The 23,752-nt window shown below is 47.5% G+C and overlaps 1 protein-coding gene across 1 annotated transcript; it reads right to left on the bottom strand.

Moving 5' to 3' along the window:
* Positions 1 to 3,998: 3,998 nt before the first annotated feature.
* Positions 3,999 to 23,608, bottom strand: APPBP2 (amyloid beta precursor protein binding protein 2). Its single transcript, XM_051809412.1, has 13 exons — positions 23,424 to 23,608; positions 14,709 to 14,797; positions 13,841 to 13,992; positions 13,197 to 13,320; positions 8,627 to 8,795; positions 7,865 to 7,954; positions 7,382 to 7,449; positions 7,191 to 7,296; positions 6,772 to 6,896; positions 6,502 to 6,587; positions 5,943 to 6,133; positions 5,388 to 5,553; positions 3,999 to 4,611 (listed from the first exon to the last, which is right to left on the bottom strand). Exons 1-13 carry the CDS (start codon positions 23,562 to 23,564, stop codon positions 4,358 to 4,360), a joined length of 1,761 nt encoding a protein of 586 aa, XP_051665372.1. The 5' UTR covers positions 23,565 to 23,608; the 3' UTR covers positions 3,999 to 4,357.
* Positions 23,609 to 23,752: the final 144 nt, after the last annotated feature.

The following is a 23,752-nucleotide window of genomic DNA, read 5'->3' as shown; positions in this document are numbered from 1 at the left end:
TAAGGCCACTCATGCTATAGATACCGAGGAGAGCGCCAGACGAGAGCCCAGAGCACACACAGCCTTCCACCCCCCAGGGACACCTGTGGCACTGCCCAAAATGTTCCTGAGATTGAGGGACAAGAGCATTCCCAGCGCTGCCAAGGCTTCTGGGGGAATTTGAGTTGATTTCTAGATGGAGGGAGCCCCGAGGCCCTCGCAGGGCCCAGCGGCACGAGGTGACAACCCCCCAGCTGCAACTGCGTTTGGCCAGGAATTCTCTTGGGAAACTTGGGAAAACAGGGAGACAACAGTCTCTAGATAAATCCAGGGAGGATCTGTGTGAGGGGTGGTGACAGCAATCCCTGCCCTGTGTCACCTGCTGCCAGCCCGAGCCACGGCCCCACCACAGCACCCAAGGGGACGTTTGCCAACAGTTTCCACCCTGTTTGAGGCACCTTTTCATCCTCTGCCACGTGCAGGGCTGGAAAAAGGGAACTGACTTCCATGTGCATCTTGTACCACGAGAAGCAGCACCTCGAGAGAATTCCAGACTGCAGCACATGGACAGGAAAACTTCCTCTGGAGAGTCACAAAAACATCCCTGTGCTGGCAAGCTGGAATTCAACAAACCCCTCCAGAACAGTTTAACAAAACCTGTGTGCAAAAAGGAAATAGTCTGAAACCAAAGGTCTGGCTCCAGAGCAGGGAGTGAAGCAGCATCCAAAGAGCTGGACACCCAGGCAGACACAGACACTCCCTGGTTGGAATTATCCTGCTACAACAGTGACCAAACAACTGTTAGGGGCCAAATTAATTACTGGCTTGTTTACTTTGAGCAGCTGAGAGACTTGCAAAGACATTTCCCCCTCCCCTTCTGTTAGCTCTTCAAACCCGGGTGTGCTCCCCCTCTTCCATAACATCCGGGGGGAATCTGACATCACCTTCCTCACTCCCTCCCAACTGCATGGAAAACAGGCCTCACCCCTCACTGACCAAACATGGGAGGGAAAGATTAAGGGTTTAACTTCATCAACAGTGAAAATAATTTGCCTTAAGGTGCCACCCGTCCTCCCCACTGCACCCGCTGACTCTGGGGGGATTTGTTTACTCACCTTCAGGCAAAAGATGCATGTTCACAGGATTGCCACTCCCAGGTCTCCCCTGGCACTGCCAGCACCAAACAGCCCCTGTGCAGCTGCCAGGGGGTGCTTTGTGTGCCTATAAATGCCAATAATTAATTCCCTGTGTCCAGGGTTCCATCGTGCCAGGACTGACACCCGTATGGAAAACTGCTCTGGGGTACGGCCAGAGGGGACACCTGGCAGGGCACTGGAAAACCCCAGAGTAGGGAGAACATAGGGAATTATACCCCCTGCTCCTGGAAAACCCCACAGGATAGAAAATGTAGGGAATTGCACTCTCTGCTCCTCCAGCTCTGCCCGGGGCAGTCAGGCAGTGCTGGAGCCCCACTACAAGATCGACCCACGCTGGCCCAGAGGGACAAGTCCTTTCCCTGCCTCTGGCACCATCCCATGGGGCTCCAGCTTCCTCAGACACATCCAGCTGGAACAGCAGAGACAGGAACACACATAAGGGCAGCACAGCATTCCAGACTGGCTCCAGGTGCCAACAGGGACACTTCCAAGAGCTCCATCAGGGGGTTCTGTGCCATCCCAGCTCCCGGCGGGTCCTGAGCCCCGGCAGGAGGAGCTCCCGGAGCCAGAGGAGCTCCAGGGCAGCTGCAGCCTCATCCTGCCAGCCCCAAACAGTGCCAGCCGTCGGCACAGCCCCCTGTCCCACACGGGGGAGCTCAGCCCAGGGCTGGGAGCTCCTGCAGCCACGGGCAGAGCTCAGCAGAGCCTCCCGGGTCACATCACGGCCCAGGCACATCTCCTGGCCACATCCTCTACCAACGAGAATTCTCCGGGAGTTTTAGGACCTTAATTCCTTCCTGACAAGCCAAAGCACCAAGGAGACAACATCCTAAAGTGGCTTTAGGAAAGGAAAAGGAGTGACCTCCACCAGATTTGAGACTAAAGCCACTGATGGGACACGTTTGGTTGTGGGATGAACCTGCCCTGGCTGAAGGCAAACATGGAGCAGGGACACAGGGCAGGGCTGGAACAAGAGATGGTGTCAGTCAAACAATGGTCCTCATCCCAAACACGACCTCGAGAGCCCTGAGACTCCTTAGTCAGAGGCTGGCCATGGAGACTCCGAGTGGATAAAGGATCTCCCCGGGACGTCAGGGTAAGTGCAGGGACCCACTCCTGCAGCTCAGAGCCCCAGAACCACTCAGCTGCTTCAGGACAGCTCTGAGCCACTTCCCTGCCCGAGTTCTGACACCACTGTTACCTACTTGGTTTGACTGTAAATAAGTTTTAATAGGATTTAAGAGCTCATGAGAACGTTATAACTCATCAGGGAGAAAAAGGTTTTGCCTTTTACAGCTGAATTTGTCTGTAGTTCCTACACATCATAAACAAAAACTGCTATAAATAAATTAGATTTTAAGTCCACACATACAGTTGGATTTTCACTGAGCAGCTGCTGAGGCCACACTGCAGTTAAGTCCTAATACCACAGGGGGTTTTATGCAAACCTTTCTTTTCACCTCAGTGAAGACATCCCAAGCATGCAATCATTAATCTTCCCTAACTACACAACTGCATTTTAAAGTTGATAATTACTCAGCCTTTCCCCCCAAAACACACTTGAAGGCACCAGTATATGAACTATTGGCCTATAAAATTTCACTTCTTAAAAGAGCCATTAAATCATGTCCAAAATCTCTATTTCTTCCCTGAAGACCATCCAGCACCTTTCCCTGCCAGAAACCAACTGCAAACCAGACCCCAAAGGGAACATCCAGAGCCAGCCCAGCCCCAGCTGGGACTGGCCAAGGTCCAAACCCCTGAAATCAGCAGGAGAGAAAACTCCCCCAAGCCAGAACCCGCTGGAAGAACTGAGGTACCACCAGAGTCAGGTCTAGTTCGTGTCACACAGACTTTCAAATATCACCTCAACACTGAGAAATAAAACAAACCCAGAACAACACCCAAACCCACACCAACAGGCAGCCCCAACAGAAGGATTAAGACAAGCCAGTGAGAGAGGCATAGCCAAGGTCTGTCCAGTGAGCTCTGCTTTGGGAAGGAACGGGAAGGAACCGGTTTCTGGTTGTACTGGTGTTTAATGTAGAAATGAAGCATCACAGAAAAAAAAAAAAAAAAGAAAAAAGACCTGTTGTGCTTTTTGGCATTTTCCACTGACCCCTGTGAACTGTACAGTAAGTTGTGTTGTCAGAAACAGAAAAGGGAACTGGATTGTTATACAAAACTCTTCTGTATAAACAAGGACTGGCCTCCATCAGCAGGTGAAAGCCCATCAGAGAGGAGAGCAGAGGTGGCTGCAGCAGAGTCGAGCGTGGCTGGTTCTGCCTGTGGCACTGGCAGGGTGTCTGGAGAAGCTCACTAGGTACAGACATGCCATGGCTAAGGAACGGGCACTTCCTAGCTCTGGATCTATGACAGGAATATCATTTGCACTGATCAGACACCTAAATGAAAGATTCCTACTGTCAAAGTGAAAGCAGGGGCAGAAAGATTAAATTAAAGCCACTGGTCCAAAAGCAGTTTCTAGCAGCTGGTCCACTGTGGGTTCTGCTGGTCCTGCTCAGGCTGAGCACTGGTGGTGGCCCCAAGGACACCGGGGTGGCTGGGCTGGGGGTCTGTCCCGCTCCCAGGTGAGCACTGGTCCAGTTCAGGGATCACAAAGCACACGGTGGGGCTCCACTCCGAGCGCGGTTCAGTGTTGCTCCCAAGTGGTTCTCGGTAAGGCAGCAGCCCAGGCCAGGGCATCCTCCCTGTGCTATTTCCCATCAACTTTGCTACAAAGATACAGCAGAAAGACCTTTCTCCTACAGCTCCTCAGAGGACAGCTTTTACTCTCTCTCTCTCTCTACATCAGCAGAAAGCTCTTGGTGACACCTTCCATCCATAACAACAATGCAACTCTTTTGAACTCAAACAGTTTTATTTAATGTTTTCTTGCAGACTTTCTGCAAAGGAGCTTCTTTTGGAAGAAGAGAGAAAGAAGGGGTGGTTTTTTTTTTTTTTTTTTTTTTTGTTTTTGTTTTTGGGAATACCAAGTTAAAAATGTGAGCCGAACTAAACATGCCATACACATGCTGAGAGGAATTGAACACACATTCATCCGTATGGGCACTCTTCAGTAGACTGGACCAGTGTTTCAACGCAAATTCCAGCCCCCAGAGAACTACATGGTTTAGATTTCACAGTATGACTTTTCCCCCTGGAACTCGGGGGGTGGGGGGGGGGAGGAGAAAACCTTAACTGGTTAAGTGACCAAGTTCTTAGCTGCTCTGTCCATCGAGGCTCTGAGACATCAGGAAGGACTGGACCACCTCCTCCGTGGACTGGGGGCTGGTGCTCACGTCCTCCAGGGCATCCGTGACCGAGAACTGCCGGTCCCGCAACCGGTTCCAGTTGGCCAAGATATTGTGGTACTCAAAGACCTTCTCATAATTGCCAATGGAATTGTACAGTTTAATGAGACCTCTGTAATCATATTCAAGTCCACTGTATCCTTCCCCAAAAAGCTTCTTTCCTAAAGGAATCCAAAAGAAAACTGGATTCAGAGGTGGAACATCCACGCGCTGCGATTGCTCAGGTCATTTTTAGCAACAGCTTGGACTTTTTTGTCAGGGCAAATCAAGAGCACAAAACAACACACAGGGTTATCAACAACCTTCCTGGATGATGGTCTGAATTCCATCCACCTCCTGCTCTGAGGGTGCTGCAACTGCTCCTCAGGGACTCTACAATCTCACCTGCACCACAGCTTTACACGTGCAGAATCTACAGCCCTGCACAGGAGACTCCCTTTGTGCCCCAGTCACACTCCAAATTCAATTTAAACGGTGAAGTTGTTGTTGTTTTCTACCTTAAAACCATATTTTTTTTCTGTAACACACTGTACATAACTGTATGAAGCACGACTATGCCCCAAACCTGGGCTACAGCATGGCCCAAGGATGCATTTGATTGGGGATTAAAATTCACTGCAAAGGGTAACAGGCAAGACAAATATTTAATGAGAGGAGTTATTCTGATGGGCACAATCATCACCCATTTCTTTCAAAATTTGACTACATTCTGCAACTCAGGTTCTGGCCACAACTCCAAAATGTATTTAATGGGTCTGTTTTCAATGAATTCTGAAGGAACACTAAAAATAACATGAGTTCAGAATTCAGTCCCCGGGGAGAACATTAAAGAAAAAACCCATATTTACATTGAACACCCATATGAAATAAAGTATCTTGTGTCTCATGAAGTTCTTTACTAAAACTTTCAGACACTTAAATGCCCTGTGTCACTCACCAATTGCTATGGATCTCAAATAAAGCTTTTCAGCATTTTCATACTGGTTCATGTCATAGTTGTAGAGGGAGGCGAGATGGCCCACGGAGAGGGCGACTTCATAATCCTCCTGGCCCAGGAGCTGCTCCTTGATCTGAATTGCCTTGATGTGCATTTCCTCTGCTTCCTGGAGGGTCAAAATCACACAGGTCAGTCAGACACCTCTCACCCCACAAACAGAGGAAAAGGTTTAAAGAAACACAACTGTGTTGCTGAACAGTCTGTAGTATTTTAGAAAAGACAAAAAATAACAAAGCCAAAACCAAAGTTCTCCAAATTCTTAATGAAGTGGATCATTAAATGCTATCACCAAACCCTCTGTTACCCCCTGAGGGCATCAAGCACCCCCATGGACTGTTTCTGCACAAAGCTTTTGGGATGAATCATAAAGCACAAGTTTTCCAAGCACAGAACTACTGACTGAGGCTGTGAAATGTGGACACTGGAAACCCTCCCCTGTGACAGATTCTGGATGCCTTGCAGATGAAGTCAGGCCCTTCACACCCCCAGTCTCACCTTGAACTTCCTCATGGACTGGTACAGCCTGCCCAGGTTGCCGTAGTGTTTGGCTGTTTGCACGTTGAACTCCCCAAAGGCTTTTTTGGCCAACTGGAGCGAGGAGAGGTGCAGGTCATGAGCCTCCTGGAGCAGCCTCTGCTCTGTCTCCTTGTTGTGACAGTCTATGGCAATCTCCTCCAGGATGAGTGCTGGGGGCAGAGAGAGGGGCTGGCACTGTGTTGCACACCCAGGGTTCCCTGTGGGCAGCACAGAGCCATCCCTGGACACACCTTGGGACACATCTCACCAGCTTGGGCTGGCACAAACTGGGACCCCCAGGGATCAAGCTCACAACCTATATTTGTATATTCTATGTTTTTACACCCCTCAAAGCCTTCCAGACAAATTGTAAAGAGCTTTCTTTGTGTTTTACAGGTGTGTTGACAGAGAACAACAAGGATTACGAACACCCAGAGTTACCTCCATTGAAAACAACAACTCAAGTTCCATTGTCTGTAAGAGAACAGGATAAACAAATCCCAAGGAAGGATTTCTAGGGAACTAGAAAGGGAACTACCTTTCACTCTCTTCGAAGAGGCCAAGAGAAGATGGTCCTCTGGGAGAATGTGAGTTATAATGCCAATAGCACGTTCAGCGTGGAATCTGAAATCAAGTGGAAATAAAAAAATTCAAGGTACCCCTCTGAGTCAGCAGCTGACACAACATCCCAAACATTACTGCAGTCAACATGCATTGAATCCTAATTGGAAAGCTGGATCACTTAAGAACATTTTTCTCCATTTACAGCAGTAAATGTGCTGCCAGACCCCCAAAGGGCTGCACTCACAGTGCATTGTCGAATTTGCCAGAGCTGTACTGGTGAACATATGAAGAATAAGCCAGGTCTTCGTGGGCTGTGGCTACGTGGATGTTTTTACCTCCAAACACCGACTGCCGGATATCGAGCGCTGTCTGCAAGAGGGGCCAGACAAAAATCCCACAGTTAATACAGAAAAAAATCCCTGGCAAAAAGGGACAAAAACCCACTGCCTCTGAAATTCTCTACATGCTTGAGACATTGAATATACAAAGGACACATAAGTCAGGGAAAGAATACAGAAAGAAAAATCCCACAGTTGGCGGTGTTCGGGTTTTTTTTAAAGAACAGCACTGCAGTAAATAAATCAACTATTATCTGTCCCCATGAATTAACTAGAACATTTCAGAGACTGAGAACACCAAGCCAGACACAGTCCTGCTGCCTACCTGATAGATGGCAACAGATTGGCAGATATTGTCTACGTTGAGCAAGTAAAACCCATAGTCTAGTAGCGTGTCAGAGTATTTGGGGTGCTTGGCTCCAAAATGCTCCCTGGAGAAGAAACACACTTCCATTATTACAAATCAAAGCAAGCCAAGCATCATCCTAAAAGGGTCTCTCTTGGAGTGCTGCTCACCTGGCCAGGTACACGGCGTGCTTGATGAGCTGCTCAGCCTTCTTGAACTCCCGCTTCACCACACAGGCCTGAGGGGAAAGGGAGCACGTGAGGAGCTGGGCACCCCCTCAGCTCCACACACTGCTGCTTTTATCTCAAAACACCCCTCTGCTTATTAAAGGACTTGGCAGTTATTTGAGGAAAGGATCACAGTATTAATAAACTTATTTTATTCTGCCAGAAATGCCTGACTGAAGGGTTTGTGCTGTCCAGATCAAAGAGGGAAGAGAGCACCTTTTTATGGCAGCTCACAGCTTAATGTTGTCATGATGGTCATTTGTGCAGCTGAAGCTCAGTTTGAGAAAGGAAAAACCCCAGAAATACATCCCTGCCCAAGGCTCCTGAAATAGAGCTGGTCCCAAGAATTCTGGAGATACAAACTATCCCCACCTGCTCTGGGTTGCAGATCAGGTACAAAAGCAACATAGAAGCTTTTAAATTCACCTTTGAGGCTTGTCGGAGCACATCCACCACCACCTTCACGGGCAGCCCCACCGTGATCTCCTTCATGGCCTCTATGCACCACTTGTAGGCCTGGGGGACACAGAGGGACCAACACAATGGAGCTGGAACTTCACCACAGCAAGAAAAAGATTACCTGGCTCTGAAAAGCTGCTCATTTACATTCCAAAATTTCAAATGTTCCGTCCAATTGTTTACGTGTAATGGAACTTGACCTAAAAACCACTTTTAAGTTAATACTGAATGTGTAAGTATTTTATGTTAGCCTAAGCATAAATTATTACAATTGCTTTTTCAGACAAAACTGTATTTATTATGAACATTTATAAAGATGTTTTTATAAAGGTTATTTTATAATCTTTAAGTCATCCTCACAATTCCCACTGTGCAGGACAACACCCTGGTCGGTGGACTCGGGAGCCAAAGGAAAACCAGAGTTTACACAGTGGTTCCACTTCAGAGAAAATTTTTAGAAAACAGGTGTAAAGCTTTGTTACCTGTGCTCTGCTATACATTTTTACCCATTAAAAGAAGCTTTTGTAACACTTAGGGAGGACCAACACACCCCACCGAGGTATCGCACATCCCAGCGTCGGTCACGTGGACCAACTCCAAATGACACACAGACTGACAACTCCAGGGTTTCTCTGGCAGAGCCAGGCACTGGGAGATCAGGGACAGGATGTGGGTGATGCTGCACCCCCTGGCAGGGTGCAGGGTGCAGGGGCAGCCCCCAGCCCTCACCTCGTCGTAGTGGCTCTTGGCGAAGAGCAGGGCGCAGAGCTCGCCGTAGAGCGCGGCCTTGTTGGCCTGCTGGCCGTGCTTGGCCAGCTTGTCCATGTAGGACTGGGCCAGCTTGAACGTCTCCTCCCCCAGGTGGTATTTACAGTTCCCGTTCCGGACGTGCAGCAACCTGGGGGGACACAGAGGTGAGCTCAGGGAGGCTGGGAATCATCCACACACAGGATCACAGGACCAACCAGCTGGGAAAACACCTCTGGGGTCATCGAGTCCCACCTGTGATCCAACCCTACTCTGGCACCCAGAGCCACATCCAGGCTCTGCTTCAACACCTCCAGGGACAGTGACTCCACCCATTCCAATGGCTGATCACTCTTTCTGTACAGAACTTCTTCCCAATGGCCAACCTAAACCCACCCTGGCACAGCTAAGGCTGGGCCCTCTTGTCCTATTCCCTGAGAGCAGGGCCTGACCCCCCCGCCTCCCCCTCCTCTCAGGGAGTTGTAGAGAGCAATAAGGTCTCCCCTGAGCCTCCTTTTCTCCAGGTTGAGCCCCCCCAGCTGCTCCTCACAGGACCTGTGCTCCAGTTTGGTGTGGCACCCTCAGAACTGCCCTGGCCGGGGTCAGGAACACACAGTTCTGTTCCCAGAGCAGTTCTGGGGCTGCACTTTGGCTCTGGCACGGCAGGAATTGTCACTGCTGGAGATGTAAATGAGTTCACATATTGATGCAGTTTTGCACATCCAGTGCTTGAACCAGCCTGGTGTGGTGGTTTTGTGTTTTATTTTTCATAAAATCTGTTCTCCTCAATCCTGATGAAATGCCATTCCCAAAGCCCTGTCCTGTGCAGCAGGAAATCCCTTCCACCTGCTTCCCAAAGGATGGTAACCTCAGACAGCCACTGAGTACACACAGAGCTCCTTTTCCTGCATCTCTGCACTTTTCCCTCAAACCCTGCCTAGCCCAGGGCTCCAAACGGGCATTTTTGTCTTTTGGGGTTTCCTCACCAAAGATTTAGTCACAGTCATTTGACATGAGATCCAGCAGCACCAGAAGAGAGTATTTTCTTGACCCAATCCACAATAACTCCACCATCCTCTCCCTGCCCTGCCCTGCCCTCTCCTATCCCACTGCCTTTCCCTCTGCAGGATTAACAGGAGCCTCAGGGAGCAGCCAGTCACACACAGCACTAGTGAAATCCCCTCCTGTCCCTCTAGAGAAGTAACAGCTTCAGCTTCTGGCAACTTAAGTTAAAATAAAAGTAAAGCATTTTTTTCATTAGTGTAGGCTGATGCTTATTTACTTTAATGAGATACATTTGGAATGGGTGCCTTATCATATTCCAAGCCCACGGGGCAGAGGTGGATTCCCAGCCAGGGCAGCTGTTCCTGCTCCATGGCAAATGCCTGCATGGAGCACACATGAAATCTGGGTGAATTAACCTCTCCTGGCCCCCTGGAAATGTGTCATTAGACAGTGAGTAACAGAGACTGAAAAACAGAGGGCAAGGCTTGGGAATCAGGACACCAGAACCCAGTGGTGCTGCACTGCAAACAGGCTGGAACTCGGAGTTAATGGATGGCAAAAGCATTTTATTCCTGTTATGATACCTTGGGATAAAACTCCCAATAAATTGTTAAGGAGGAAGGAATGAACAGTGAAGGTTTTGCTCAAATTTTTTTCTTCTCTAAGCGTGTTTTCTGTTTCCACTTACTCCAGGCAGAGATTTAAGGTACTGTAGCCACGTGCTGTAGCACAGAAACACAGCTCAGTTCACCCTAAAAATTCAGCCTGTCCCTCAGTTTCCTATCCAATGCATCATCAGACTCAAACACTGACAGGAAAGGAAATAAAGTTCCCCTTTTCCCAAGCAGGGAGTGGAGGCAAGCACATGACAGATGTGCATTTGCTGCACAAAGAGAACATCAAAGAACAGACCTTCAAAAACCCTGCAAGCAGCTCCACAAACACCAGCCTTCCAGGGGCAAACAGCAACCAGGCTCAGGAAAAGCAGAGAAAAGTAACACCCACAGTTTTCCTTAAATATGGTCTGAGAACTAAACACGATGTGCAAGTGCATTGTGTGCTTGGGCACAGGAATATTGCAGCTACAAGAGACAGGAATTATGAAGAAACTGGAGAGAAATTAAGCAAACAGCTTCCCTAAAGAGGCAAAACCATTCTGCCTGCACCATTCAGCTGGGAGCTGCTCTGCAACATCAAAACCTTGGAGCCCAAATCCCATGTAATGGCATAAGCCAGTGGGGATAGCACTGCAATTTAGATAAGCTCCTGGGAAAGATCCTATCCAGTGTCTGGATGCTTCAGTGATAGTGTCTTAAAACAAAGAAATCTCCCAAAAAACCAAGCTAAACCTAAAAGCCAATCCTCTAGGATAAACAGAGTTTATGTGATCCAGCTCTGAGTAACAAAAATCCTTTATTAATCCAAAGGAATTCTAGAAGATAAAGACAAGAGGAAGAGAAAAGGCCTCGGGACGTTTATGCTAATGGTTCTGAACCTCCTTTGATGTCTGCAACAACAGCTTTTGGGGACTAACCTCCCCCCATAAAACCAGTCTCTGGGAGCCAACACAATGTTACACAGCAGCTTAGGAAGTCTGAAACCACCAGAAAAAAAACCAACCCAAGAATCAGCAAAACGTGAAACAATGAAGTGGGGGAACCACATACTCGTGTTCTTTATTTGTACCTCGTTGTTTAACACACAATAACGAGAGAAAGCAAACCAAGAGGAGCACCACACACTCAGGAGAGCAGCACACAAGCTCATCAAAACCTCCAGTCTTCCCAGCTTCTCCACAGAATTTACTACTGGTAGAAGGAAACACCAAGTCGTGCCTAAACAGCACAAAACTTCCCATGTTTGTGGATTCCATTCTATTACCAATGTGCATTAATTCAACTCCCAGAGCTCAGACTTATTAGCATTTAGAGCAAGAGCTGCCACTTTTTTAAAGGGTCATACACTGGATTTGAGTTTTGCTTCCCTAAAACTCCCCCCAGCCTCCAGTGCAAAGCCAGTTGTAAGAACAAGATTTCCTGGAGCAGGGATCAGGTGGAGCCACACAAAGTTTCTCTCTGCAGTCAGAAGGCTGAGTGAAATCACTGCTCTGTCCCACAGGAAGGTGTTTGGATTTCACACACTTGAGCCCTTCTCTGAGTGCTTTAAATCCTTTCAGTGTGACACAATCCCAAATGAGGGTTGCAGTGTGTTTGGGAGATGCCACAACATCTTCCCATTCCTGCTGCTGCCCAGAGGGATGATGTTCCTCAGGGAACAATGGCTGTCTCTACCAAACCCAGTCAATTCTAACACAGGATGCTTTTTCCCCAGCCCAAAATGAAAATCTCCTTTCCACGACTGCTGTCCAACAGAGAGTTTCATTTTTCCCTTTCTTTACCTTCTTTTCTTTTTTTTTTTTTTCCTATTCAGAGAAGGCAACAGTTTATTTAAAGCAACTTCCCCAGCTTGCCAAATGGCTTGATACCACCAGGGAACTTTTTTTAGACTAATTAGAAGGCAAAGCACCAAGTACTAACTGTGGTTCTGTATCCATCACTCCTCAGTTCTGGAAGGTGGGTACGTGTGCCCAGTCTCCTGGCACCAGTTTATTGCTGGAATGGCAGCCAGCAGAACCAGGCAGAGCAGTGTTGCCATGGCCCTGGGGCTGGCACAGCACATCAGCAGCTCCTGGCAAAGCCTCTTTCCTCTTCGTGTTTGCCCAGCCATAAAGAAGATGCAGGGCTTTTTTTGGAGCAGCTTCCCCAAACAAGTTTTGCTCTATATTCAACACAGCACATGCTTTGTTCTGTTTTGCAGCAGCTAAAAAAAGTTCAGTCCTGTCCTAGCTCTGCTCAGCAGCCCCCAGGTAACTCCTGTGATCCCTGGTGTTCCCAACAAACCCCACCTGGCCACTGGCTGCACTTCATCTCACCTGGACACAGAGGTGGAAGAGCTACCAAAATCTGCAATATGATCTCTATCAATGCAATATCAATCTCCACGGGCCCCTGAGAAACAAGGCAGGTTCAAAACCCAAATGCCTCCTAACAGCAAAAAAATTCTTTCCCAAATGTTTCCAGCTGTGGCTCAAGGTGCACACAAGAGCTGGAGAGCTGCACATCAGATCTTTACCTAATCCCTGTGAAGCAAGAGAACTCACTGATCTGAACCAGGAAAGGTAAGTTTTTGCTTTTATTTCTGAATCTGTAGCACTTGAGTTTGGATTTGGCAAATTCTTCTTGCAGCAAACAGAACTTCAGCAGAGTCCAACACTGAACATTCCTTCATGTGCAACAAGCCTTGAGCAAGCAGGGTGCTGGCCCACTCTCACTGCCCAGCCACACTTCCCAGGAGATATTGGGAAGGGCAGCAAAACAGGGGGGGTTATCCACTGTTCTGTGCTGCCAGCTTACATGGTGAAAACCCAGGGATTAGTGCAGAACAAGCACCTCCTGACCCTCAGCTCTGGCCAGGAGAGTGTTTTGGTGCAGCACAACAGCAGAGGAGCATCTGGAGTGGGTTCCCCCAGGAATGAAGGGGAGCTCACCTCACACAGCACTCCACGGCACGGAACCAGTGCAGGATCTCATCGTGGAGGGTGCACAGCTGAAGGCAGGACAGGAACACCTTCTCAGCATCACTGTACCAGCCTGCATCCGACAGGAACCCCCCTGGGAAAACAGCAGGGACAGAAATGGGAACCCTTTCCAAGGGATAAAGGCTTTGCCCAAGTCTTGGGAGACGACTCTTTATTTCATAGACCTGCATCTACAGACAGAAATCCTGTCAAGGTCAAATCCTCCAGCCCTGAACTGAAAAGGATGAAATCTGAGAGTAGAAGGATTCTCCTTCAATTAAAGAATTCTCCTTCAGTTGAGCATGACTAGTTGGTATGACCTAGTTTTCCTACAGTTCTCTGTCAAGAAGAACTTACCAGTAATAAAAACATTTAAATACCTTACATTAAGCATCACATCTGCAGAGAAATTTTAAGTCTAAACCATTTGAAATAGAAAAGCCTATACGCTCTTAGATATTCAAGTCCAGTCTATTTTTCTTAAGACACCAGGGAATTTTCTCAAAATCACATCCCAAAACACACAAGTTCTTTAAAAAGATGTCACAGACATTAACATGAAAATAATTAGAAGTTAGATTAAGTGAAGCTTGCACAGAGAAAGCAGCAGTTACCTAAAACAAACCCAATCTGGATTGCTTTTTCTTTGACAGCAGCATCTGACTCTGCAATGTAGGAGCACCTTCTGCTGAAGGAATAGGCCAGGACAGAAGCCACTTTGACCCCATGGTCCATCAAAGCCTGGAAACAGTGATGGAGCAGATGTCTGGAACAAAAGAAAGCAGAACTCGATGCCACATGAAGTTTTTAGAGCGCTGGCTCTGGGGTGCCATGAATTCACATGAGAGAAATCAAGCCCAAGCCTCCCTCCAACCCCAAGCAGATGAGGACCAGCATCCCTGGGGGTCTCCAGGCTCAGGGATCACAGCTGTGGGATGGTCTGACACCAAGGGAGGGGACACAGAGTTCTTCACAAGGACACCCTCCGGTGGAAGGAAAACACAGCCTGCCCAGGCAACATTAAAACTGGGAAACAACGTTTTCAGCCCAAACTGAGGAGGGAGGAAGCCTCAAATCCCCCCTCCCCCAGCAGTCAGCCAGACAAGCAATGATGGCTCCATTAACATCACACACGTGCAGAGTCTGGAGACTCAGAGCTCACTGCAGTTCCCAGGAATCTGATCTGAAACAGTCGAGTTCTGAGTGTAACACCACAAATGCAATATTTAATGACAGGAAAGCTCTTGAAACTGGGGCAACCCTGTCAGCAGGAGAACCCTTCCCTCAGGATTTGCTAAGCCAGCAGGATGTGGGTGCTGTGACTGCCACAGTTCAGGGCCTGGCTGGGCATCCACAAGAAACTGAGGGGGGTTTGGCATCGTTTGTTTTTCTTGTTTGCACCTTATTTTTCCCCCCTCCTTTCTCCCAAGATCGAGAGGTCAAGGGCTGAAATGGGAATTACTGGTTTGTTAAGACACTCACCTTTTATCTAAAGCTCGTAGCACCTTTGCAAAAACTTCTAGTTCACAAAATTCACTACCCAGCTGGCACAGACGGCCCTGTTGGTAAAGCTGAAAAAAACCGTGGAAGTTAATCTTAAAATTTAAGGTTGAGCTTTTTTTCCTGGGAAATTTAGCTTAATGGTAAAGAGGACTCATGAGGAAATTGAGACTTTAGAGCACTGAAATCCAGCAGGCTAAAAAAGTAACAATTCCAGAATCACCACAGGGTATCACCACAGGACATAAGTGCAGTGTTTAGCTGAGCACACCAGCTAGGAGAGCTCCAGAGGGGCTTTCAAGGGGTTTTTTTTATCTATAAATATATTTTCAAGTGTCTGTGTCCTCCTGCATCACTAAAACACTGCCACACATAAGCTACAAACCCAAGAGAAAACCAAGAAACCCCTAAAGTCAGCAAAAAACACAATTAAGAGCTTTGACACATAAGCCAGAGCACAGCAATGCACATACACAATATACAAATAAACCCCAACCCACAAGTTGTGCAAGGGGTGACTCAGCAATCCCCAGCACCAGACAGGCACTGGCCCCATTAACACCTGAGCTCCCCCAGGTAAGTGCTCCCTTGGAAAATGGGGAAACTGGAGCACAGCTGTTCCTGCAGTTATTGAAAGCAAGGGCCTGTTTCACACCCAAAGTGATCTGTGCCTGCAGGTCAGCACATTTATCTGTTGAGTCCTTCACAACAAACCAAGAGACACCTGCCCATGCAGAGCAGGGGGAAGTTGTGCCACATGAGGGTGTAAATAACATGGATTTACACAGGTACAACAATACAACAGTGACTGTGCAAAGAAGTGTCAGAAAACCCGCTGTGAGTGATTAATTCCCATTATCCTGAAGCCCCTGACCCACAGCTGGGACCTAAGGAAGCACCACTGCACACCTGCCACAGGTACCACCAGGGCTCTAATGACAACACTGATATTCCTCTCAGTCCTAATAAAGGCTTAAAATCCTTCCAGTGAGAAGCATCTTGTGCCTGGTTCACCTTTTTCTCCACAAACACTGATGGATTAGTATTCCAAACACAGCAAGTGAGAACATCTCCAGCCAGAAATTTAGTTTTTAGCCAACTCTTCTTACAAAAGCACATGACACTGACTCCACAGCACGGCAAGTTTGTTATTTTAACAGCAGCACCTACAAAAAAACCCTCCAAAAATACTTTGACCTAATAACGTCAATTGCCAGAAATGAACGTTTTCCTTTCAGTTATCTGTTTTTTCTGGGGGATAATAAATAAAAAGGAAGCCTTTTAAAAAACCAGAGCGAGTTTGCATGCAAAGTTAGTGCTCAGATAAAGCAGGGATGTGTCCCTGCACTTCAAAGGGATCAGAGCTGGATTCTCTCTGGCACTGGAGGAACAGCCAGGGTGGTGTGTTTAAAAGCTACAGTCATGGTTAAATGGTTTCATTTCTTCAGCACAGCTGTCTCGGGGCAAACGCTCTATAAAACCTAAAACATATTTTCTGCAGTAAAATCAAAAAAAAAAGGGGGGTTAAATTGCCTGGTTTTCCATGCCCAAACTGCAGGGGGACATCCTGTCAATATTTCAACATTTCTGGAGGGAGCCAAGGCACACCCCCAAGGTGTTTTACCTGGATTTCAGGCAGTCAAAGCCCCATCACACATTGCACAATTCCCAAGCCCAGTATCATTTCCTCCTATCACTGAGCAGTGGTAACTAAAAACCCCAGAGACTCCTGGCTCACCAAAAACTAACTGTAGTAAGACTTGTTAAAATTAATATTTATGAGGTTACATAAACACATCTGGGACTGTGCCCATTGTTCCATGTGATTCCTAAACTGCCAAGGAATAAAAGCCCTGGTGGGGTGGAGGGAAGGGCCCAAACTCCCCTCAGCTTTGACACATCAATTATTTGGGGCACACCTGAAGGCTGGTCCAAGGTGCCAGTTTTCACTGCTCTAAGTAGAGATAAAATCTCCCTGGGACGTTCACCCCACCACTCACCCCTTCCCTCGAGGAACTAACCCAGCTCTGAGCCTCTTGGAACTGTTGGAGCTGTTACAGCAAACTTTTCAGACAGGATTTGACATGGAAATAGTGAGTTATACGTCAAACTGTGAAGTAATTCCAGGAGATTCAGCAACACTCATTTGTTCATTGAGGACTGAAGAAATAGTTCTCTTGTCAAAGTTCCAGAGAGACAGAATTCCTGACCACAGCCTTGCTACATAACCCAAAATACAAAACAAAATAGTGATTCAAGAAAAACATGTCCTGACACGAAGAGCAGAGCCTGGGCTTCTGAACAACTGTTCTTTTCTGAACAGAGAAATGCCTTTTAGACACCAACTTCACCTATTTGGAGCCTACCAGGGATTTATTTTTCTCTAACAATGGAAAAATGACTAAAAGGCTGCAATGGGACTCCACCAGTTCACACTGACACATCAATTCTGGCACTGCAAACAGCTATAAATTTAATATACAGGTATATTATTTACATACCTGCCCAATCCAGCTGTGGGAAATCCACCCTGACCCTCCTACAGGATCTGAGGCTGAATATTGAACTTGTAACACACTCACCTAAACATGCAAAAGCTGCACATCACAGTGGCCCCAATTAAATAAATTAATAACATTAACTTCTTGTTATCTATTATATCATAATTCTATTAAAGTTCTCGTTGGATTTCTCTCCCTGAGTAGATTAAGCTGAAGGAAAAAAAACAAAACAAACAACAAAACAACTTCTTCTAAACGTAACAAAAAATCATTTTAAAACTTATTTTTTAAAGCAGCTGGAGGTTAATTCCAACCAGTTGCACAAGGACCCTCCAGAGGAGGAACTGAACACGCAACTTGAAAAATATGCTCCTGTTGCTCCAGCTTGGAAGAGGACTGAAAAACATGGATGTTTCAGTAAGAATTACAGAGGAAATCCAAGGAGCTCCCCAGCACGTTTTGTAATGCCTGACAACATAACGTGGAGTATCCTGCCAGGCTGGGGGAGGATTCTGCACTTCACAAACAGCAGGAGTTGGGAAAAAAGTGTGGCTGAAGCCACCATCTTCCTTCCCCACTTGACAAGGAAGGAAAAAGTTCCCTGAGTCGACAGTGCACTGAATGAATCTGCTGGCAAATGAGTCAGGGGGCACGGCCTTGGAGAACAACCAGCTGGAAATTTAGGGACATTCAATGCTTTTAAGTGTCAAAACCATCTCCAAACCTCCAGCCAAGCCCTGGTTCTACTGGAGATTGTTTGAGGCATAAAAAATGCAATTTTTCAACTATTCTTGGAAAACATATTGACAATTACTAGGCTGGTCCTTACAAACCTCCATCAGTTAAATAATCAAGAAGAAAACCAACACTCTGGCTTCAGAGCCAACTTTTGGACACCCCAAACACTCCCCACCTGCTCTCTGGGTCACAGCAGCACAGTCTGTGTTTCACAAGGGACACAAGTCTGAGCCTTCCAGTGACACAGGTGGGAGATTCTCCTCAGCAGTAATTGGGAAAACCCAGTTTGCTTTGGAGTTAAATCAGCCCAAAGGAAATGAAGTGGAAATAGGAATTATTGTTCAGCAGGAGCCAAACACCTCTGTTCATGGTGTGACCTCATTATCTCAATTGTGATGAGTTCTACTGTCTCAGTCAGCAAGGAGACTGAAAAAAACAGAGAAGCTACAGGATATTGGGATGAGAAAATATGTCCCATAGGTAGAGCTTCAAAAAAAAAAAAAGCAATCTGAGTAATACCAGTTCGAAGTAAGAAGTTTCAAACCAGGAAAGACACAACAAGGAAAGATGGTTCAGCTCAGATCTAAATTTAGACCAGAGAAACAAGGCATGTGTTAATAATTGGAAAAAACTCATGAGGTGCTGATTCTCCCTCAGAGGGAGGGTTTGATTTGCAGTGGTGGCAGAAAGGAGGTTTGGTTCCAGCAGCTCTCAGGGAGGGGAGCAGGGAGGCTGCAGGGGGTGTGCACACCAGAAACCAGCACATGCTTCAGGTCTGACCCCAAACCAGCAGCACAGGGGAATGAGGTGTCTGTGAAATCCCACTGGGGGGTCCCAGAATCCCACAGAACCGGCTCTGGGATGCTCTGCCTCCCTCACACGCTGAGCTGGGGACCTTGTTTGTGCTGCCCTGGGCAGGGAAGCTCAGCCACACTTCACTTCAGGGGGAGTTTCTCCTCCTCACATGGGACAGTTTCGTTCTGATCTACAGAACTGATGATGATCCTTCCCCAGCAAACCTGATCTCTGAGCTCAATCTGTGCTGCAATGCAGGGAACGGACGTTCTGCTGCTTGCTGGGAACAGTCAGCAAATTCCTGTTTGCTCACTTTCTTTGGTTCAAAACACATCCAGACGTGATGGAAACCAAATCCATGTCATCCCCAACTGTCCCTGTGGTTAATGATCACATCAGAAAGCACTCCAAGAACACTGGACGCAAATTATTGTCAAGAAAAATCAATTGTAAAGAACCAAAACCACACAGTCCAGAAAAGACATTCCAAAAGGAAAATAAACATGGGATGAAACTCCTCGTTAACCAACACAAGTCCAAGATGAGCCTGTCAGTGATTAACTGCAACAAATACCTGGGACAGAGAACATTAAAGCACCTCGAGACCCAAAGAAATGAGATAATTACACAAAACAGAATATAAGGCTGAGGCACAGGAGGAAAGAGCTGAATTCTGTGTAGGGCACCGACTACAGAGTTCAGTATCTGATTTCTGCCAACAAAAACTAGATCCCTTCCATGAACACCCTCCCTCAGAGCTCCATCCTCACCCCAACAAACTACAAAATATAGTAATTTGATTTTTTTTTTTTGAGGACTTACAGTTTATTCCAGCTGTCACCACTTTTTGATGTAGAATTTTGGCATTTTGTTCATATGCTGGATCTCAGTTAAATGAGATCCAGTATATTTTTTTCTTTGGCTTCTAAAAACTACACCCTCTCTCTCTCTTTTCTCCCCAGCCCAAAAAAAAAAAAAAAAAAACAAAACAAGAGGAAAGAGAACCTGACCAGTTTAACTAGGAAACAACCCAACCAGGATATACACACACCTGGCAAACACCCAAAGGAAATAAAATATCATATGTGAGCACATTTTTATTTTGCCCTCCAGAGGCAGGTGTTACTTGTAACAATACTAGTTATTAAGCTCTTCAAAATACAGCTGTGATTAATAAGACATTTAAATATTTTTTAGCTCAAATGTAGGCTTGGAAATTTCCAGGATATCCTCCCAAGTGTCCTGCTCTGCCTCTAATGGTTGCAAGGAAAAAAAAAAAAGATATCCAGTGACACCCTGCTGAACCAGGACAGGTTTGTTGTTTTACCACAGTCATGATTATTTGATATTCCTTGTTTTGAGCTTTACTCACTGTTTGAGAATGCTCCAGAAAGACAAAGGTGCTCAGTGTGAGGGGCCTGCCTGCTCCTGGGACTCTGCAGCAGGACCCATCTCCTACCAAACCCACACCAAGAACTTCCCACAGCTACCCCAGGGTCAGCTCCTCACTCAAGTCCCAAAATTTAACAATAATGGAAGACAAAGTTCAAACTAATTGAATTTGTTCAATAAACACAGGCAATATATTGTGACAATAGAGCCAAACACTGGATCAGAGGGAACCCTGGGGAAAAAACCAAGACACTCTGCTGGCACTCTCCTGCCTTTTAAATCCCAGCACAGTGATTGTCTCTGCTGCTGGATCTTATCTGTGGCTTCTGAATCAACCTGAACACACTGGTAAACCTGTGCCAGCCTGGCAAATGTTAAGTTTGAGTGTTGATATCAATGAATATGATACAAAAAGTTCTGTATGGCCACAGCCAATTAATATCTGTATATCAAAATACAACCTGACTGACACCACCGTTTATTTTCTGCAAAAATCAGTGGAACCTTCTCCAGTACCACAAACCATGATTAAGAGCTGGACAACAAACCATTACTTCCAAATCGTACTCACTCATATGTGAAAGACTGGGGAAAAAATTATTTTTATCTTTTAATGATCACATTAGAGGGATTCTCTGCCTCTTTTAGGGTCTAAATGCAGGTGTACTTGTGCAAATCCTCAATCACACACCACTTTTCCTCAGCTGTATCTGAAGGATAAGTCCTGTTCCACAGGATGCTAACAACTGACACCACCCAACACAGCAGCAACACCACCAGGCAGCCAAACAAAGATTTAATAGTCTTCTAGTCTGTCTTACTTTGGAAATTCTACTTCTGGATGGCCAGGATGAATGGAACATGGCTCACCAGGCTGAAATGGCATTAAAATCCACCTGATTTTCCAAGTAACTGTATCCAGAACTGAACAGCTACACCACTTGTCCTGCTGTCACCAGGCAAAGAGAGACAGCAAGAACCAGTTACCAAGAGTTCTGCAGGTGCACAGGAAAATGCAAACACTGTTCCAGGAGATCTGCACCCTGGGCTGGGCTCTGAGGCACTCACTGCAGGCACACACTGTTTAGTGAGGGCTGAGGACTTCTCTCAGCATCCTATCCAGGGTTTAGGGACATTTATGGATAAGCTAATTTGAATGTGACTATTAAAGAGGACAGTTATGGAATCACAGGACGGTTTGGGTGGGAAGGGACCCTAAAGCCCATGTCATTCCAACCCCCTGCCACAGGCAGGGATGTCATTCCCCAGACCAGGTTGCTCCTGGTCTAAAATTGGTTCTCCTCCCCAGAAAAGTGGCAGGAGCAGAAGCCCAGCGTGCCCTGGGCAGCCAAGGAACACTCACTGCACGAGGGGCCCAGTTTTCCTGTTCCCTGGGGGCCATCCCAGAGATGAAGATTGGTGAGAGGAATGTTGGTGCACCTCACACATTCCAGGTCACCAAAGGCTGTCCTGTTGTAAAACACAGAAGGAACAGAGAAAGTGAGGGGGAATGGCTTCAAACTGACACAGATGAGGTTTAGAGTGGATATTAGGAAAAAATATCTCAGGTAGCAAGGCCCTGGCACAGGTTGCCCAGAGAAGCTGTGGCTGCCCCATCCCTGGAAGTGTCCAAGGCCAGGTCGGACAACCTGGGCTAGAGGAAGGTGTTGGGATTGGAACAGGATGAGCTTTAAGGCCTCTGCCAACCCAAACCATTCTGTGACTCGATGAAATTACAGTCACCAACAACAGCAATACTGTCAGTACAACACAAACAGTATTTTGGGGACAGGTACTTAGCACATTTATTACCCAACAAGACAACAAACCAACACACAGGAGCAGAACAAACAGGTCAGAAGGTCTCTTCAGAACTCAGATGTGCTGCTGGACCTTTTTTCATCACGGAACAACTCCCCACGAACCTGAGTCAATGCAACCACTGAACACTGCCAATAAAAGCACCAGAAATCAGTGATGTATTAAGCTCACCTGCAAGTGAGTTTTTAAACAACACTTGAACATTTCTATCATCAGACAGAGGTTTTGGTTTTATGCTTTTAAAACCCACGGAGCACCATCCTCTCACCTGAATGAACATGAAGACAGGCAATGCCAAGGAAGGTTATTTGTCAAGAGGTCATACCTACTAACAGTTAAAAGTGACCTCCAAAATATTTTTCCATATCTTTAGCCTTTATCTGATGAGATTACCATGTGGCAATCACATCATTTATCCATGAGCACACTCATGTGTGGTAAAAAGGGGTTTCCATCCTCCTCAACACCCAAGGCAGACAAGTAACAACCAGTACACAGAAAATGTTCATGCCCGTTTCAATGCCACAGAAGCAACTTCCCTGTGTCCACTGAAGGCATTCCTTACAAATACTATTACTCCCTATGTATATGATGGATCACTACCTCTGGTTCATAAAAATCCACCTAAAGGATTACTTCACTCAAGAAATCCTCAATTTTTAGAAATTCGCCGGCAGAGGAAAGAAGGGTTATCCCCCATCTTAGGTTTTTGGGGAGGGTTTTACACACGCTGTTTCTCTCCTGATGATGCTCATTTCCAGCAGTTCCTGCACACAGATGAAATGTCTCTTTAGTGGACAATGGAAATTAATGGACCATCTCAGTACACCTTTTACAGCAACTCTCTACATTTCAGGGGCAGCTGAATGAGAAACAGCCCTTTCAGCAAGGAATGATTTAATGCTAATAAACTACACCGTCAAACGACTCTCAGTCCTTCTCATCTGGTTCCTACCAGATCATTAATACCAGAGCACGGCAAAGCACTCCTTCAACCACTGACATCACCATCTCCAATACATTAAAAAAAAAAAAAAAGGAAAAAAAAAAGGGAAAAAAAAAAAAGGCGAGAAGGAAAAACACATATTCCAACACATCCAGCCTGGCCTCCTCCTGCCCCAACCGCTCCCCAACGGCGAGGAGGCCCCTTTCCCCCGGCCCCCAAGGACGGGCCCCGTGCCCGCGTCCCCCCGGGGGCTCCCCCAGCCCCTCACCGCGGCCTCGGGGCGGCTCCCGGGGGCACCCGCAGGGCCCCGGCCCTGCCCGAGCCCCGACCCGCAGCCCAGGCGGCCCCACAGGCCCTCGGTCCCCCCGGCCCGTCCTTCAGGGGCCCCGCGGCCCCTCAGCGCGGCCAGGCCCGGGCCGACCCCCGGGGCCGCTTCTCCTTCCCGCTCCCGCAGGCCCGGCCGGGCCGGGGCCCCGCTCGGCCGCGCCCCCCATCCCCCCGTACCTTGTAGTACACGTCGAACTGGATGTTCTCGGGCAGCGAGCGGATGTCGCGGCGCCGCGCCCGCCCGTAGCTGTCGACCACGGCCGAGATGGCCGTGTTGTACAGCGTCTCGGGCACCCACTCCAGCTCCACCGCCGCCATCTTGGCTGTGCGGAGCCGCCTTCCCCTCCCTCCCTCCCTCCCTCCGCCTCCCGCCCGCTCCGCCTCGCGGGGCTCCCGCCGCCCTGCCCGCCCCGCCTCACGGCCCGGGGCTCCCGCCGCCTCCCGCCCGTTCCCCTCCTCACGCTCCGGGGCAGGATCCTGCAGCCCTGCCCTCCTCAATCCCCGGC

The sequence above is a fragment of the Manacus candei genome, unplaced genomic scaffold (assembly GCF_025592945.1).
Source record: "Manacus candei isolate 608988 ecotype Guabito, Panama unplaced genomic scaffold, ASM2559294v1 h1tg000076l, whole genome shotgun sequence".
Taxonomy (NCBI): domain Eukaryota; kingdom Metazoa; phylum Chordata; class Aves; order Passeriformes; family Pipridae; genus Manacus; species Manacus candei.
Note: the sequence above shows the minus strand (reverse complement) of the source record. Positions and strands in the feature narration are given on the sequence as shown.